Source organism: Halichoeres trimaculatus, unplaced genomic scaffold (assembly GCF_033239565.1).
Source record: "Halichoeres trimaculatus isolate MK-OKI-2021-1 unplaced genomic scaffold, fHalTri1.1 fHalTri1_scaffold_18, whole genome shotgun sequence".
Lineage (NCBI taxonomy): Eukaryota > Metazoa > Chordata > Actinopteri > Labriformes > Labridae > Halichoeres > Halichoeres trimaculatus.
Window position 1 is genome coordinate 14422784 of NW_027437196.1, and position 19040 is coordinate 14441823.

General features: G+C 43.7%; 2 protein-coding genes across 4 annotated transcripts in view; one reads left to right on the top strand and one right to left on the bottom strand.

Annotated features, from left to right (window-relative positions):
* The window catches only part of sulf1 (sulfatase 1), a 101881-nt gene extending 86526 nt beyond the window's left edge, over positions 1–15355 (top strand). For 2 of the 3 annotated variants that reach the window (XM_074693062.1, XM_074693063.1), the window contains 11 exons: positions 152–208; positions 2935–3061; positions 5200–5407; positions 5859–6105; positions 6200–6296; positions 6376–6470; positions 6615–6683; positions 7445–7617; positions 8542–8684; positions 8887–9010; positions 13112–15355. In XM_074693062.1, coding sequence (XP_074549163.1) covers positions 152–208; positions 2935–3061; positions 5200–5407; positions 5859–6105; positions 6200–6296; positions 6376–6470; positions 6615–6683; positions 7445–7617; positions 8542–8684; positions 8887–9010; positions 13112–14019 — 2248 coding nt within the window. In that variant the 3' untranslated portion in view covers positions 14020–15355. The remainder of the gene's footprint in view (positions 1–151; positions 209–2934; positions 3062–5199; positions 5408–5858; positions 6106–6199; positions 6297–6375; positions 6471–6614; positions 6684–7444; positions 7618–8541; positions 8685–8886; positions 9011–13111) is intronic. The other variant, XM_074693065.1, reaches the window with a different exon arrangement.
* A 959-nt stretch (positions 15356–16314) lies between these two features.
* The window catches only part of slco5a1 (solute carrier organic anion transporter family member 5A1), a 50440-nt gene continuing 47714 nt past the window's right edge, over positions 16315–19040 (bottom strand). The window contains exon 10 of the mRNA XM_074693066.1: positions 16315–18409. Coding sequence (XP_074549167.1) covers positions 17952–18409 — 458 coding nt within the window. The 3' untranslated portion in view covers positions 16315–17951. The remainder of the gene's footprint in view (positions 18410–19040) is intronic.

The following is a 19040-nucleotide window of genomic DNA, read 5'->3' on the forward strand; positions in this document are numbered from 1 at the left end:
AAGTGGTTTAGTATATTTAATGCTTAAAAAACCCTCACACCATTTCCTTGCAACCACAAGGTTTTTGAGCTGCATGTTTGACATTCTGTAGGCGATGGTGAGTGCATGGGTCTTATAATTTCTGTAAACTTTGTACGTTTTGTTTTCTCAGATTCAAACCCAACCGGAAACCCAAAGTCTGGAGGGACACATTCCTGGTGGAGCGAGGGTAAACTGGACCTCTTTATTCCGTTTCCACACCACAGACACACACAGGCCACTGCAGAGCATTGAGTGTCACACAAAACTGATGAAACATTAAGATGAACCCAAAATGTGCAAGGCTCAGTGCGTGTCCTCTCTTCCAGAAACGCAGCTGCTTTTCTTACTTATTCGTTATCTGACAGACGTTTCCTGACCGCAGCCGGCTTGGAAGGGAGAAGTGGGGGGAAGAGGTTTTAAGAAGTCTGAGATGTTAAGTGAAGCTCAGAGCGTTTGGTAAATTATGACAGTTCACGCTAGAGGCGCTTACATGAGTAACCAGGTTGTTTGATTGTTCCAAGCAGAATAGACAATCTTTCTCTAAAGGGGGCTTTTGTTATGAAAAACACACTTTGAGACACTCACCTTCACTCAGCCTAGTTTGTTTGAGACAAAGGGAAGGTAACTTTAAGTTACATGATGGAACAAAGTCTCGTACAAAGTAAACAAAGGCCAGTCAGGGTCAGTATGATGTTACCTGAGGAATGGCTTGAAGGCTCAGTCCACTCATGGGAAATGTCACCAGCTCCTTCAGTGGGGAATGCAGCAGTAACATTATAGCCAACACTTGACTGTTGAGTCCATGCAATGCAAGCAATGTTTTTTTCTAAAACCCTGATAGATCTTCATTTAACCTCAGCTCTGCTGCCAGGCGTATGATGTTTACCTTCAAATCTATAAGGCAGCTTTCAATCACTTAAGGGTAGGGTCTGCAGGAATTTTTTGTAACCTTTTAGTGAACACAAATTCAAATTGGGCTCCCCCTCCTTGGCTCAGTGCCAGTGGCAGCACACACACTGCTTCGGACTATGACTGTGTGAACACACTCACTGAAACCACCTGCAACATCGCCATCACCTGGCTTTGCGTGTTAGCATAAGCTAATCACAGGTAACTGACACATACCAGGTTAACTTCAAGTGCACGAAAGCGAGTGGCAGTCGAGCCAAGCTTCACCTTTTTTTAGTAAAAAACGTTATCTGTTTGGCGTTTCGTTTCACTTTGGTTGTGTTTTTCTTTCTCCGTGCTACACCCACTACTTTAGCCATTCAAGATATTACCAACACACTATTATCAACAGGCAAAGTCACTTGTGCACTAGTGATTGGCTGGTGTAACCATGCCTCAGAAACGTCTTGATACAGTCAAAACAACATAAAGGCTGAGGAGAGGGTTTGAGGCAGACAGAAACACTGACACACATGTAAAGAGACCTGTACAAGACGATCAAGCAGGATTATTTCTGTAAAAGTTGACATTTTATTTTTTTGTTGGAAAATTCTGCAGACTCTACCTTTAACATGTTGGGCTGTGTTGACCTGACATTTTGAGTAGAAATAGTCCCCTCAGGCTTTTTTGTGCCTGAAAAAAGTAAAAATCTAAATGCATATGAAAGGAAGGACAGAAGACGGACAAAAGGAGGGGATTATGGGAGGGACGGTAACTCTGGTCACGGCTGGATTGTGCTGGCAGCATGTGTAATAATACTGTACATTACAGTATGTCGTGTTCTCCCACACAGCTGCTGTTTTCCCCACAGTTATTATTTCCTCATGATCCATATTTCTTTCCAAATCGCTGTCTTGGCTCGCCCATCTCCTTCCCACTAATTTGCTCATTTGCCAGTGACTGCATCAACATCTGCAGACACGAGAGTTTGAAAGAAGCAGTAGTTGGCTCTCGCTGCCGTTGCATGCAGATTCGTCTCCTGCTGGCGTATGTTTGTGGTCTATGGACCGCTGAGTATGAAATGAAAAGAGTCTGACCTTTGACCTGTCAGGGCTTTAGCTCTTTTAATCCATTCCTCCATTAATCCACACTGTTTATTGAGGCTGTCTGCTCGTGCGCTTGTGTCTAAACGCAGAGATTAGCCTCCAAAGACCTTTCACTGTGTTGCTTGGGCACAGACATAACCACACACACACACAAACAGTAGCTAATGTTTTTGTGCTGCTTTAATGCGAGTCATTTGATCCACCTGATGATTTGATATTGGTATCCACAGTAAGCCTCACAGTAATGTATTCAGAGCATGTGAAACGCTGTCTGACAGCTGGGACTAACTACATTGTTTGCGAACCCAGTCATCGATGTAATGCAGACGTCAGGGAGTGACTTTGACTACAACAGTTAGCTCGTTAATCACTCTTGGCTTAATGCTAAAAACTATAGCCAACCCACTGTGTGAATGTTGGCTGTTTTCCACTAAAACCGAGCGCCGGACAAGACAGAAAGCCTACTCTTGAAGGGGACAGGTTGTTCTGCGCTTTGCAGACGCCATCACTCTGTCTGTGTGTTGCGAGCAGCCAGACCGTGTTGGCAGGAGCGAGTGGGGGACTGGGGACTGGCATAGCCTGGACAGAGACTCAGCCAGGCCTTGTGGTGGTAGCAGAGGAGAAGGGGGCGGGGAAAGTGAGCGGGATGCCAAGCTGAGGTCAAACAGCTTGGCCTGGAGCTGAGCTCTGGTGTGATGCAGTGCTGAGCTCCATGCCCAGACCCTCTCACACACCACGGATACTTCATCCATTCAGAGACCATGACAAGCACATAGGATGAGCTCTTAAAGTACAAAACAGGAACTCTTAAATTTTATAAAACTTTCATCTGGCTCTAAAAGTTTGGCTTTGTTCACTGAATACACCTTTCTGCCGCTTCTTCTTTCCTCTTATTGTTGTTTATTTGTGTGTTTTGCAGGAAGATCCTAAGAAAGAAGGATGACTCAGTGAATACTCAGCACACCAACAGCCTTCCCAAGTACAAGAAGGTCAGAGAGACGTGCCAGCAGGCTGAATTCCAGACGCCCTGTGAACAGCCAGGACAGGTAAAACTAATACACCATGCACTCACACACACGTGCACTGTTTATTTCTGCAAACACAAACGACTTCCCCTGAAATCCACTCAAGAAAATTAATCTGTTTTAAGGACTAGCCTTGAAGTGACCTCCATACTGCCTGTTGAACTACTCCACAGAGCCACAACAGAAATAGCCATTAACTGAACATCACTCTGCTTCATAATTGGACCCTTTTGCACTCTTATGTGGTGCATTCATTTTTTGGTACTTCACTTTGATCTTGCGCCCATTAATTTTCTGGCACACCAGCAGCCGAGCAGTGCAGTAAGTGGCCTTGGAAACCAGACCAGAACAATACAAATTGCTACAAGTTTCAGGTAGCGTTAAATTACGGGCAGAGTTTCTGAAGGGTGGACTAATGCAATCCAGATCCAATTTATGGTCACATAAATGTGCGTACGTAACAATCAGTGTTGGAGGCCACAGTGGAGCCAGTCCAGCTGAGTTCAGCAGTTTGTGTGTGTGATGTAAATGTATGACACAATGTGTGTAAAGCAGAAAAAATGAGCTAGAGATGGAATGATTTAACTTTGAAACGGCTCATCTGGCATTTCTGTGAACAGCTGGAAAACAAGAAAACTTTTTCTCTGAGATTTCTTGTAAAAATCCTGCTTTCAAACAGCCAGTGAGTGCTTTTTTTCGTATCACCGTTTAGTTCTCATCTCTTAATCCACTCCTCTTCTTCTGTCATTTATGCGCAAAGAGGAAGAGGATGGATCTTTGTCAAGGATTACAAAAAACTTGATGCCTCCTAGGCCCTGCTTACCTCCTGTGTAAACCAAAACTGTGGTTCAAGCTGAAGTATTGCATGGAAAAATTTAACGGGGGCCTTCAACAAGCATATTAAATCTCAGTCCTAAACCTGATGTGGGTTACAAAGAAAGACGTTTTGTTTTGAGAAATCCTAAAGGTTTAAATGTGACCAAATGATCTTCTAAGAGCTGAGCCTCTGCGGTGTTTTTGTCACAAAGCTGCTGCGGTCCTTTTGGAAATCGATCGAGTGATAACTCTACGGGTTTGTTGTGGGTTCACCAGATTTACTCACCAGGGACATCGAAACCGTTGTTACTGTATGTTTTTGAGGAGAATAAGAGAGTGTGAGTGACTTGCGGTGTTTTGGCTCTCCTACTTCCCACTCATGTTTCAGCTTGCACGGTCATCCGTGTCTGCTCCCATCCAGCCGCCCCCTCCCTCGTCTCTCCTCCTCAGTTTCTCATCCATCTCTGCCGTCCTGCTGCTGCTGCTGCTGCTGCTGCAGTGGTGCCGCTGTGCTTTGAAAGCACTCACAGGAGGGAAGGCGAAGGAGAAGGACAAAGAGAGACAGGGATTGTTTTCACTCCTGAGTCACAACACATTTCTCCGTCTCTGCTTCTCTGTCCCTCGCGTCCTGTCTAATGCTGATATAACAGCTCTGTAAGCTCCATCACTATATGAGCCTCCTGAATGAAACCTGATCTGTCTTATGGCCCTTTGTTTGGACCTTCATTCCCACACTCACCCCTGATCATCTGCATGTCCCTCTGCAGATGTGTTTCCTGCATTTACTCCAGCGCTGCTGCTCACACGAGCAAGCCTGGATGTTCTTTGTGGGATTGGATGTTGAGAAAGAGACAATGTACGCAAGTGCTTGGCTTTGTGTTTATTCTTCTGGTGACGCACTTGGCGCAGACTGACTCAATTTGAGAGTGATACGGGCTCATTCTTCTATTTTCTAGACACCAGACAGGCCCATCTCATCTCATGTGGTCGTTTTGGTTTATCTATCCAGCTGCTTTCGGATGCCATTCTTTCCCACAGGCTGAGATCTGCCCGATATATCTGTCAGGAGCATTTCTTTCAAAAGGAGATCCTAAAGTCGCTGCAAAGTGGAGGCTTTGTTTGGGATTCAGTTAGTCTGATTGTTCACATCTTCAACACTTATCAGCTAAACTATAAAACCTCACCATGACTGAGCAAACATGTGGGATCATGTAAAAGATAAACATCAAATACACTTTGGTTTGTTCTAATTTGTAGAAATCTCTTCATTTGGTGTGGGAGGATGAAGAAACAGTTCATCTCTGAAATGTGTCCCTCCCTGTTGTCTCTGCTGTGGTTAACAGAAATGGCATTGTGTGGAAGAGATCACCGGGAAGTGGAGGATACAGAAGTGTAAAGGCGGACCCAAAGAAGGCTCTAGGAAGAGGGCCCGCAGCCTGAAGCCTCGCAGCAGTTACGACAACAGAGAGAGGGGCTGCGACTGCAGTGACGCCGTCTTCAAACCTCCCAGGGCTGAGCGCCGCTCCCATCGACAGTTCTCATCCAGTCAGCGTGAGTTCACATGAGTCTGTTACTGCTTCATCTAATGCTGTATGGTTACATGAAGTCATGTAAAGTCATGGAGAATTATTTATACACATGTGCAGGATTATCTCCGTCCAACAGGAAGGGATCTGGCAGGGATCAGACTCCTTCAGTCAACATGCAACACATTTTTTATCATTACTTCTAACATGGTACTGACGTCTATCTCTCAGTACTACTTTGAGAGAAAGAAGTCTGCACATGCTCAAGGCTAGATTTCCTGTAATGGATTATTTATGCTCTGAAAGGATGCAGATGCACTGAAAAAGCAAACATCCTGAAACAAGTCCTGCAATTTGTCTCGTGGAAGTTTCCCTGTGTGAGTGTTTTGTTAGGTTTGGGGTTGTTTGTTGCCCTCTAGTGTGTCTCAAAAAAGGTGCAACTCCAGAAATCTAACACCAACACTTTGCTGTTGCAGGTTATCGGCCACGTTTTGTCCACACAAGGCAAGCGAGGTCTCTGTCAGTGGAGTTCGAGGGTCAGATATATGATGTGGACCTTCAAGCAGATGATCAGTCAGCCGTACGCCGCCGTGTCATCTCAAAGCGTCACTACAACCCTGAAGATCCTGAGTTTGATTTGGGGACTGATGATGCTTCAGAGGAAATGCTGGCAGATGATACTAACACAGTGGGCTACCCAAACTCAGTGAAGGTCACACACAAGTAAGAAGAAGTTCCTCAGTGCTGTGTCTGTATTAACTGTCAGTCTTTAAAAGATCAGCGTATGATGGAAGGGTTTCACCTGCTTCTGTTTCAGGTGTTTTATCCTGATGAATGACAGCGTTCACTGTGAAAGAGAGATCTATCAGTCCTCCAGAGCCTGGAAAGACCACAAGAGCTACGTGGATCAGGAGGTGAGTAAGCATGCACGAGGTTCATCTCTCTGCTTCATCCTCATAAAGAAAAATTGACTGATACACTTTTCTTTCTTAGATTGAAGCCCTTCAAGACAAGATCAAAAACCTCCGGGAAGTGAGAGGCCACCTGAAGAGGACACGACCAGACGAGTGTGACTGTGGAAAGAAAGGGTAAGTGACTGAGAAGTGTCTCTTTTCTGTTGTTTCCACACAAAATGCAGTTAATTCTGAATTTGTCTGATGCCATCCCCGAAATGCAAAACCCCAAAGCTTTGTGTCTGGTCCTTAGTCTCTGTCTCTGTTTATATAAACCAGCTATTATAGCAAAGGGGACAGAAAAGCAGAGAGAGTGAGGAGCAGGAATGATCAACTCCATCCATTTAAGTGAGTTTTTCTTCCCCTTCAAACGACAGCTTTCCCTCGCTCCCTGTAGATGAATACTGACCCTGGCTTGCATCTCATCCAGTTTCATACCCATGGTAGATGTTGTGCTGTAGGTTGCTCATTATTTGCATGATCCCTGCATGTGACGTGTAAAGCTCACCTTCATGTAGATAACTGTAGTCCCCACATGATCAATCCAGCATGTGTGTGGTTTGTGTGTGCGCTCCGATGTCTTTGTAGCCCTAAATCACAAACGACCAATAAAAGTACAAATGCTATTTACACACTTTTATTCAGTATTTGCTCCCTGAATAGACCTAAAATGACAAAGCAGATGTGTGGCAGGGACCCATCTTCTTTGTGCCTGGAAGTGATCGAGTCGCATGGAAAGATAGAGTGACTCAACAGAGGGGAAATCAGTCAATCCCTCAAACACAGCGATCAACTTGCACCAGGAAACATTGGGAACACATTATGCCAATACAAAGCAGCTGTTTTTTCTCAGTGCCTGTTCTGTGTTCAGGAAGGGAGGAAGAGGGGACAGTGGCTAGAATGACATCCCAGAGAAAATTGGACAAAGTAAGAGCTTAAACATGAAAGTAAACAGACTGTCATACCCTGGCATCAGTGATGCCTTCTGGAAGTCCCCTGAAGATCTCCCACCACCGCGGCTGCAGACCTACAGGAAAGGATGACACTGATGTCATCTGTTACATTACGCTCCTTTTTTTTCTAAATTCTCTCACATTTCTGTGCAACAGGGAGGCGGTGCAGGAAATTGATGGAAGGGTTCAGCTGTACAACGAGATCAGAAGAAGGAAGAAGGAGAGGAAGGAGAAGAAGCGGCTGAAGAAGGGAGACGACTGCAGCTTGCCGGGCCTCACTTGTTTCACACATAACAACGACCACTGGCAGACTGCCCCCCTCTGGTCACGTATGTAAACTGACATCATCAAGCTCATCACAAAGCCATACTGCACACTAGTTTGTGTAAGAAGAACAGGCCTGAACAAAACAGCAACATCTGGTGTTGGAAGTTTAAGAAAATTCAAAAGCAGAAAAACTGCAGTTCCTTAAATATCCACCAGAGGCTGGCTCCAAAAGACAGTGAATCTCCATAAAGTCCTATGTTAAAATGCCTATTTCGACAGCAGACATTAGCATCTTAACAGCCTCATAACAATAATACAACTTATTTTTTAAAGATGTTAGAGCTTGCACCTCTTTGCCTTTAGCTAGCTAGTTAGCCATAGTTTGCAATAAGGTGACCACTAGGGGTGGGAGAGAAAAATAAAAAAAACGATATATCAGGATTTTTTGTTAGACAATATCAAAATCGGGATTCTTTGTAAAAAAAAATTGTCATTTTTTTATTTCAGTCTTTGTTTATAAACTGGATTAGAAAAAAGTTACCACTTTTCTCCAGCAGAGGGTGAACCTGACTCACGTGATGTGCATTTTATGGGAAAATATGGCTCCTGATATAGTCTGTAGACATTATCATCATCATTTTACTTTTTCACTTGGTCTGGTGTTAAAAAAAAGCAGATTAAAAAACGCTAAAAATGTAAATATCAAAGAATCACAATTAAAATTGAATCAACACCCCAAAAATCATAATCAAATCGCAAGAGTAGCACATCATCCCAGCTTTAGTGGCCACCATCACTGGGCTTCATAACATCTCTTCTGAATCCTATAAATGATTTAAATGACACTACATGACACCCAATTTGTTAAGATGGTAGCATTCACTCACCACTGTTCACTCACCACCACAACAGCTTTTCCTTATTATCTGTTGTCTATTAGCAGATGTTAGAAACTCCCCCTGAAATCATCTTTTTTTTCTGTCTAGTGGGTGGATTCTGTGCCTGCACCAGCTCCAACAACAACACCTACTGGTGTCTGAGAACCATCAACGAGTCCCACAACACACTGTTCTGCGAGTTCTCCACTGGCTTCCTGGAGTACTTTGACCTCAACAGTGATCCCTACCAGGTGTGTGAACATCTGTCTGCAGTCAGTCATCAGTGCTCCCTTTCTGTCTGTGTTTTTAGTGCTCCCTTATTAAAAGCTTCAAAAATAACGTTCTGAAAGCAGTTTCACCTCCCACCTTATGGAAGTAAATATGTCTGTAATGTGGATAAAACAAAACTTAACGCTTAGTTAAACACCTGTTTTCTTTTTCTCGTCTGTCCAGCTAACCAACGCTGTATACGCAGTTGATCGGGAGGTTCTTAACTCTCTACATGCCCAGCTCATGGAGATGAGGAGCTGTCAGGGTTACAAGCAGTGTAACCCTCGCCCTAAAGGCTTGGATACAGGTAAAAAAAAACAAAAAAAACAGAGAATCTCACTTCATACCTGTCTTAAAGTGGCTCGTCATGTGTACTTTTACACTGGGTGTAGAGGTCGTTGATCGGCAAACAGTGACTGAAGCAGATTTACGCACAGAGAAGAGTCAGCAGATGATTAAAGATCAGCTGTGCAGTGGAGAAGTATTCACTGTTTATTTCAGTCTGCTTCTCTTCTGTGTTTTAAATCTGTTTCTGTCTCAGTGGTGTGTGTGTGTTTGCAAATATCTGCATGCTGCATGCATTTGGGGGTGGATTCATTCAGTGATGTTTGCTGAAATTTCAGGTGGAGGTCGAGAAATCAGTGATTTGTTGATTATGTGTGTTAAATGTTTTCTTCACTCTCTTTGACTTTTTTTTCCCAGCCCAGGATTTTTGCTCACTTGAAAACTTTTTTCAGTGGTTTGCATTTTATTACTGTACTTAATAAGAAAGAGGACCCTGTTAGAGTTGCACATCCTGGCCTTCATCCCCTTTGTGACTCAGTGAGTGTTAGAGATATTATTTGGGGGATGCTGTCATCAAGGCAATTGAGGCTGTCGTTTTATTTGAGCTCATCATGGATCACTGTTGTAATCAGCCGCTATGTGTTTTTTACTACAACCACACAGTCCGAGCACTCTGACAGAGCAGATGTACCCTATAAAAGAGGATGGAGAGGGTTAAGGAGACCAAAGCCTGCAAGGCCGAGCTGTAGCTTTCGTGTGTGGCATGAACCAGCTGCGTTGTTTATGTCCTGAGGGTAAAATATTTAATGTCTGTAATTACCAGCTGGAGAGAGGAGCACCGGAGCAGCCAAGCTGCTCTGAGAAAACTGATTGTGTTTCAGCGCTGGCACTCTGGACTTGTCAGAATGGTGCCAACACACGTCACATAGCAGCCGAAAATCTCTGCCTCGCACTGGCTGCCCTCGTTCCTGTGTGATGCCAGCTCCATGAACCGATGAAATTGCTGTTGTGGTTACATCAAGTGATGTTTTTGTTGGAAGGATAGATTATTAAATTTTAACTGGTCTGATGAAATGGATCTAGCAGTTACTTCTATTTATGGCATGTGACTCAGCCGTTATTATCACCTGACCGGGCTGACTGTGTGTTTTACTCTGAAAGGGAAACCCCAGCTAAACTCTACATATCACAGCCTACTCAGCTCTGATCCCTATCTCTCAATCCACCACCTTGAAAACCCTGCACATACATTTCTCTTCTCCTCATTCTGATCATCCAGTAATTGCATTTCTCCATAGGGACTAGCAGCTGTGCATGGAGAAATCTTCAGTGTGAATGATCTTTTTTTTTCCCTCTAGTATCTCCTTTGAATCAAAACATTAACAACCGATTGCTTTTATTTTTCCGATCAGGAGGTAAAGAAGGAGGAAGCTTTGAGCCACACAGGTATCCACCAATTTTTGTTTCTCTTCAGTGGCTTTTTCTTTAACATCTGCATGGGCCAAACTCGCCTCATTCCCACTAATCCATCCATCCATGGAGTGCTGGCGCTTGATCTGTGGCTGCATGCGGGGGGCACGCTAACAAATCATAACAGATTTTTTTTTCTCTCTCATAAAAGCAGCTTCATTTGTTGTCACCTCTGTGCACACCATCTGCCTTCTCTGAAAACTGCCATGTCATGTCAGCCTGCAGCTATTTGAATTTATAATCAGCAGCTCAGGTATTCACTGCAACAGATTCCATACATCTGCAGCTGCTTGTGTCAAAACAGCCATAAATTTGATCCCTTTAGCTGTTCTTATAATAGCATGGCTCATTCAGAACAAAGACCCACCAAGCATCAAATGCACGTGAATGACAGTGCATGACACTGTATCATCCCACACTCATGCATCACATTCCATCTCCAGTCTTAAAGGAGTAGTTCGATATTTTGGAAAACATTTTGTGTTTGTTTCAGTGAGATCCAAAAGATCAATACCTTTCATGTCTGTCTACTGAATGGAAAGCTTTGGACCAAATGTTGCTAGCTTAGCTTAGCTTAGCTTATAAACATGAAGGTTGTTTTGGTTTTAGTTTAATTTGTACAAAAACTCTTGGATAGGCTTGCCTCTACTCTATTGTTCAGTGCTTTTTTAAAACAACTGCCAGGACAGTTTGCTTAGCTTAGCTTAGCTTAGCTTAGCTTAACGTAAACCTAGAGGCTTGCAACAAAACATAATAAAAAGTTTGTGGGGGGTTTTTTCTACCACATGGTTCATACAGTTGTTTTATTTTTTAAGCATTTTTAATACACCAGCTAGAGACAATTAGCTTAGCTTAGATTAGCAATGAGTGAAGGAATAGCAAACAGCTAGTCTGGCTTATGTATCAGAGCTACGATAAAATCAAGATGATTTGTGTTTTACAGTGTAATTGTGTGTATCAATAATAAAATCAAATAGTACTTGTGAGACAGCCCCAGAGAGTCATCTTAGCTTAGCATAAAGCCTGGAAGCAGGCCAACAAAAAATGACGTCACTATATCATGAACAAAAAACTTTAAAAGTGATGTGTTTACAGGTGGTAAACAGGCTGCTTGTCTAAAAGTCAATTCAAAACTGATGCCAGATACAGTTAGCTTAGCTGAGCTTAGCCCCACTGTGCTATGAACAAAAAAAGATACAAACATTAAAAAATGACGATTTGTGCTCTTACAGATAATCTGACCAGATTACTTGTTATTGGTCGATTAGAAACATTATATTAGTATTAAAGACTGTCAGCTTAGCTTCACTTAGCATAAAGATTGACTGCAGGCAAAATAAGCTAGTCTGACTCAACTGTGAAAAACAATTGCAAAGGTGATTAGCTTAGCATAAGTATCTGTAGGAAAAAAAATAACTAGCTTTAGTACACTGTTGAAATTGGCATGTATAAACAAAATTTTGTTTTTACAGGGGACTTGGGGCTAGTTGAGATAGCTCAGCATAAGGTCTAAAAAAAAGGTCAGGGCTGGCCTGACTCTAAACTATAGAATGTAAAAAACAACTACTACAAACTTTCTTTACCACGAGTCGAACTAGCAGTTTTCCAGCCCTTCAAGTTATAATGCTAAGCTAACTCTTCCAAGCTACTAGTTTCATTCATGAACTGTTGAGTTGCTGGTATTGATCTCACTCCCAGAACGAAACAAACATGTAAGTTTTCCTAAATGGTAGAACTATTCCTTTAACATCACCCACCATGCCATGTGAGCCACACCCACAAACACACATCTCATCACATCCACACATCTGCTCATGGCCAGTAGTTTGTGGTAGAACGGACGCACAAGTTGCTCTGACCTCTCTGTGCTCCCACTGATCTCTTCCCTTCCCACTTGTGTCTCTGGCACCTGCTTACCAGGCAGCAGCAGCACCGAAAGTGGTCAAAGAGGAGACCGAGCCTCTCCTTCCTGTGAGTCTCTCAGCCATCTCCATTCTCTAGCAGCAGCACACACACGAAAGCTGATTCTACCCGACGACTTAAAACAGCACCACGCTTCTTCTTCTCGGTTTTCACTTGCAGACATAAAGCAGGATCTTGATTTAGCTTTTTGCTGAGATTTGTTTTAATTTGCCTTTCTTTCTGATAGACTGATTTGTTGTTTTCTGTGGTCACAGCATTCAGCAGCAAGCTTCTCTTTTTTTTCCCCTCAGCATCTTCTTCTTTTTTCAGCATTTTTTCTTTTTCATGTTGAGTTCGTTTTATTCCAGGTTGCCTCACTTTGCATTTCAATCGTGTCCAGGCCTTTGGTTAACTTTGCCATCATATTTTTCTTGTGCTGCTCCATGTGCTAGTCTTTGTGATGGATTATTAAATGTTTTTTTTTCTCTTTTCAGTCTGTCTGAATTGAATTTCTAAGACAGCATGTGTTCGCACTACTCATGGCTTGAGCATTTGGCTTGTATGGGTGCTGTGTGTTTGTGTATGTGTGTGTGTGTGTGTGTGTGGCTACTTGAGGCACCAAACCTCTAAGAACTGGCTGTTGTATGAGAGCAGGAGGCTGGGCATGACTGCATGGTGTCTGAACCTGAAAAGAGCTCCCTGTTCTCTCTGCTTGTCGTCTCTAAAGTTTCTCTTTCTCTCTGTTTGGCAGCTCACAGCCCGTATGGGACGGACGACAGGGTTAAGCTGCCCAACCTGACGGATGAGGAGGTGAACTGGCAGGGACTGGAGGATCTGTATAGCATAAACGAAAGCCTTTATGAATGTAGGCCTGACTACAGCCCCAGCCCAGACAACTGGGCCAACTTCCAGAAGGATGTAGATAATATGTTTGCACTGCGACACGTTTTGAACAAATCCAACCAAACTCATGAGCCTGACGACTCCACCCTGCCAGAGCTGGGCTCCGGGGCCGGGGGTGGAGGCCTCGAAGAGGGCAGCGGAGAAGAGTCGGCCTCAACCAGCGACGTCTGGCCGGGGTTGGCACCAGAGGCCCACCCCACCACCCCCGCCCCCAGCACAATGCCACCAGCACCACCCACACCCACTCCCAGGTCCACACTGGAAAGGAAACCGGAATCTGTCAACGAGCTTCCCGAGAAACTAAAGGACAGACCTGGGGGGTCTGTGATGTCAGCGTCAGCGGCAGCTCCAAGGAGAGACAGGTTGTTCTTCCAAAGTGACACGTGGGCGCAGCAGCTGGAGGAGTTGGAGGGAGACGTGTTCAGTGGTAACGGACTGACGGAGCTGGAGACGAGACACGACAGACTGCTGCGCACGCACAGCCTGCAGCCGCAGCACGGATTCGACACTGACCCTCAGGGTCTAGGCCTGGGCCTTGACCTGGAAGAAGAGGAGGACATTTTCAAAGCCCAAGGCTACCTCCCTTTCTCTCCACAGACTCTGAGACCTGATGGGCAGAGCAGCACCCCTGGGAGCCCCCCACCCTCACAGAGCGGCACTCCACAGAGTGTCGGGCTCATACTGCATGCGCTGCCTCTCAACTTGGACTACGAGGGCAGTGGCTCTCTGCCTCCACCCTCCAATCAGACCCTTTGAGGCAGACGCAGGCACTGACCTACGAGCCAATGAGCTGCTGGTCACCATAGAGACGCAGAGACACAGTGATTGGGTGATGAGCTCGCCAGGAGCGATGGCGAGTGATGTCTCCTCAGTCAGAGTTGTATGAGTATTAAAGTTATTGTTTATTTTTTTACAGGTGCCTACACTTATTAGTAAACAGTGTTATGTTTTTGAATCTATATTTAGAACAGAGAAAGCCTTAATGCAGCTAAACTTGAGTGACGGGATTAGACGGGTTAATCCCACACAGATAACACCATTGATGTTTTTAATATATGTTTTTAAGAAAAACAAGTGTGAGTGGTGAAAACATCTGAGTGAGTGGTTAGCGTTAGCTTTAGGTACTCTCCAGTCTTTAAAATAAATAATCTCAAATCTGCCTGGCAACAAGGGCACTCCATACCAACACTGCTGGCTCACATATCGAATCAAATGCAACATTTGACCCCAAATGCACTTTTATGTTTTCCCTCCACTGTGTGAGGAGATGAAATCTGTGTCCATAAATTCATATTTTATTTAAATTGAAATGCTTTTTTTATACTTAAAACTGTTTCTTGGGAAAAGTTATAGACTCCACATCAACAAGAAGACAACAAATCTAGTTTATAGAAAGTATTTTTTAAATCTATAACTTTTTAATTTGATTTGGCATATTTTTTTTCCATCCACTTTTATCCAACAACAGTAACTGTTTAGACAGTCATGTATCAGTTTTCATGTCTGTTGTTTCATGCTTTTGTTTTACCAGAAAACTTTTACACCTGCTAACAAAAGCAGAATATTCATCTTAACATAACTAAAATCTTTACTAATTACAAGCAAATGTTTACACAATCAGAGCCGCTCTTGGAAAAGTTTTGTGTGGAGAAATCAGGTGGTATCAGCTGATCTTGTGGTGTACGATGTAGTGCTTTGATAATCCAGAGTTTAGTGTTGGACACAGTCACATCATCACTCTGTACGTCTGAACCATGGAGGGCAAATTGTGTCACATTTCTGTCAGTTGTTCATCTCTCCTCACGGTTCGAGTGTTGAAAACTGGTTTTAACAGTGAGTGTGCGTGTGTGTGTAGACGGTGTGAGGACAAAGTGTGGTTTCAGGAAAGCCATGGACTGTGCGGAAATAAACCATTTCAACCGACCAAACAAAGCCTTTTGTCTCTGTGAAGAAAAAAACACAATCAGAAAAGTTGATTTTTCACATTTTTTTAATGACAAATATCAAGTATTCAAGGCATTTGTAAACCAAATGTTCACAAACATCAATTAGACTTTTGCTCCTGAGGAACAAAAGCGATAAGAGCTCAACTTCCAGAATGCAGCTTCTGTTCTGTCCAGAAAAATCACTTTCAGTTCAAATACTGACAAAAGGGAAATGAGTTAAAGCAACGATGTACAGTCAACCAGAAGTCGTCTGTCAGCAGTGATCCAGGCATCTGAGCAGCAGAACGCTTCCAAGGAAGTTAACAGTAAAGGAAAGGCAGCAACTCTGCGTTGACTGTGGATTTAATCCATGAGGTTGGACTGGATGATTCTCTGCACAGTCCTGCACAAAAAGTGTATGCTTTGGTTTGCATCACTTTCACCGATTTTTGGGGTAAAGAACAGAATTTGACCACAGACTGAATTTATTTACCATTCATATTTTTACTGTATCATGCTGTTTTGTGTTCACATTTCATGAACAGCCACAAATTTTTACATAATTAAAGACAAATTTGAGGATCCACATCAGTTTCTCCTGTATAGAGTAAGAGGACGGACACAAGAGCGGGCAGAGAATCATCACAGGCGTGGAGAAGAGGGGCATTCTGGGTAGAAAATATTGTCAGTCCTTTTGACAGAGGCAAAAAAAAAGAGCATTGTAATAACCCGACTCCCTCCCCACATGACATGAATAAAACTCCCCATGTGAGTAATACTGTTCAGGTACCGCAACACAAATCCACCTTTTTGTTTCTTGTTTTTCAAAGTCTTAATTTTTTATACTTTAGTCTACAATGGATGGGGTTAGTTCATAAATATGCTCCTAACTACGCGTGAGCTCGATAATACGCTTCATTTGCTTTGTCAGTATTTACACAATGAGCACTACTGAATATGTCGTTTGAGGTACTACGTCAGAAAGGGTACTAAAATCAGTCACTGCTGTTAACGCTTGATAATCTTAACCTGGCAGAACACCACAAATCTTGGTCAAAAATATTAACTTTTAAATATGTCACTGCAGCAGATTCTCCATTTTTGTAAAGTTTCAACATCTGAAATCAAAAGTGATCAAAATTTGAATAAAATGACTTTATTAAACTCATTTTTAAGACAAAAACATTAAAATATTTTTTTTTCAAAACATGTGCCTGTGTGTAGTTTGTAATATCAGTGTCACATTTCACCTCCTGTTCTACTGAAAAGGAAGGTACCATGAGGTACCATGAGATACTCGAGGAAATCAGAAATTCCTTTGCTGTGAAACAAACTCTGAATGTAACTTTGTCTACAGCTTTCATGAGGCATTCAGTAGATTATTTATGCCAGGAGAGCTAAACTCAGTGCAGTGGTTAAGTTTAAATTTTAACCTTTTAACCAAGAATCTCACTGTACAGTAAGTCTGACGAACAGCAACATTCACTGGCCTTCACACAATCATCTCTCTGTCCACTAGAGGGCCCTAAACACCCAGAAACAGAGTAATCCACATCAGATTACTCCCACTGATAAAAGTTGATTTGATGTTTTTTATACATGCTTTCCGCACTAATTATTAAAGCCTAATCTACAAGTAACTACTATGTACATCTGATGACCATTAGAATGGAGAAGCTGTTACACAAAGCCCAAAGTGATGCATCTTTTCTCTTTTTGATTGATGCAATAAATTAGATTAAACTCATTTCACTTTGTAGTAACTCAATTTGTTGAGAAAACAAGCTTTTTGCAGCGTGTTCTGAGTCTATCCTGTTTCCAGTTTCAAGTAAGATCACATGTTTTTGGACATACAGTATCTTCAGCACACCGTCAGAGACGAGACACCACTCTTAATCCTTTCTCCTGAACACTTTGAAATGCAGTGAGAGAGATGAGAAAAGGAAATAAAGATGTCCTGCTCCCTGACGTTGTTAAACACGGTACCGTTGGTGCTTGTCGGTTTAAGCTACATGACTACCTTTCCAAGGCGAGGACTTTGTCTCCAGTTGTTCCTGAACACAAAGCTGAAGAAAAACAAAGCAGGATATAACGTCGCTCACAGAGAGGACAGTGACTGGCTTTTTCAGTAGCTAGCATGTCACCTGGTAGCTAGCTTCGTATACTGGACTGGCCGAGACAGCCTGAGAGGCACTGTTACGAAAAAGGAAGGAAAAAGAGGAGAAATCAGACGATGGAATGGCTTAGTTATGAAGAGATCGCTGATATGTGAAGAGCTCAGACTGTAACAAAATGTAGAGTCAGCTGAAAACGTGATGGAGGGTGAGTGAAGGAGGGAAGACAGAGGAGGATCAGGTGGAGAACAGAGGGAGCTGTACAGTACTGAGTACGGAGGAGCTGTACACTGGATCTTGCATAGTACAGGTTTGTCACTTGTGCTTTAGATGTCTGTTCAGAGATTGTAATGCCCTGCCCGCTAACAGTAGCACCATGTGACGTCTTTACATCGTCCGAACCTTGAGGTGGAGGTCTGACCGTCTGTGTTGCTGCAGCTGATGATATGCTCAGAGTAAAGGAACATCCGTCAGCCTCCTGTTACAATACACGACGATGAGCAGCCCTTAAGGTGAGGTGGGCACACCTGTGTCTCTGCCTGTCAGTCAAACAGCAGGTTTCGAACCCTGCCTGGTGTCCGATCGGTGGTGCAGAAACACAAACAGGAAGGCACGTCACGATGAAGCCCAGAGGAAGGCTTTGTAGCTCTCAGACATGGGCAGAGCCTCTGTGATGATGCGGCAACAGGATGGGTGGGGTTATTGCTTTGAGGGCGTTGCCAGGGCAGCTCAGGCTGCTGTGGCCGCGGTTGAGCAGCAGGGCAGCAGGTGGATCGGGCCGCGGCAGGATGAAGACAGGGCAGGAGCGGGTGCGAGCGTGGCTTTTGTGGCCGCCGGCGTGGCAGATGAGCTCGCTGACTGTGCCGAGGGGAGGCAGGCGCTGGCGCCAGCGCTCAGCCCGCTCCTCCTTGTGCTTGATGGAGTACCAGGTGAGGAAGATGAAAATGAAGCCGACAAACTTTAGGCTGGCAGCCAGGCCGAAGTAGACGAAGCGGAAGGAGGTGACGTCGTACTCCCAGCAAGAGCCGTGCACGCCACAGTCCTGCTGCCACAGCATGCAGGTGGTGTCGATCACAGCGCCAAAGTAGATGGGTGTGGGGATGTAGGCTGTGAAAGGAGAGATCACAATCTTAAAATCTGGAGAATAAAACCGTTTAGTTCACAAAGTCTAACTTCCTGCAAGTGATGATTAAAAAAAAAAAAATTAAGTTGATGAAAATCTGACTTTGATCTGACACAGACAAAGAGAACAAACTTACAGAAGCAGAGTGCACTGCAGCGCCTGTACTCCACCACTGGGTGGCACTGTTCAACCAGGATCAGAAATCTTCCTTTTCATTGGAATTTAGCATAATACTCCTTTTTTAAACCAATAAATCAAACCAACCCAACCATCAACAGCCGGCTCAGAGGTGTGAATGTTTTAGTGTTTAATCAGCCCCTCTTTGGCTCAGCGCCACAGAAACACAAGCTCATGAGCTGAATTTTAAACATGATTGCAGAGCCATACTCCAGGATTGCATCAGATGGGATAATACACTGATTATTCATTTTTCAGACCAAACTGTAAAAGCACACATGCTTTTTCCCTGACCCTGATACACACGTTGAAACAGTTTGAGAGAAGGCGATGTGACAGCTTTATGTACATACCGAGCAGACCAGAGGCGTGTTACAGCAGAGCTCACTCACCCTGAGGGCTTTTTTACACTTATCTACACCAGAGTTCACCAAGGTC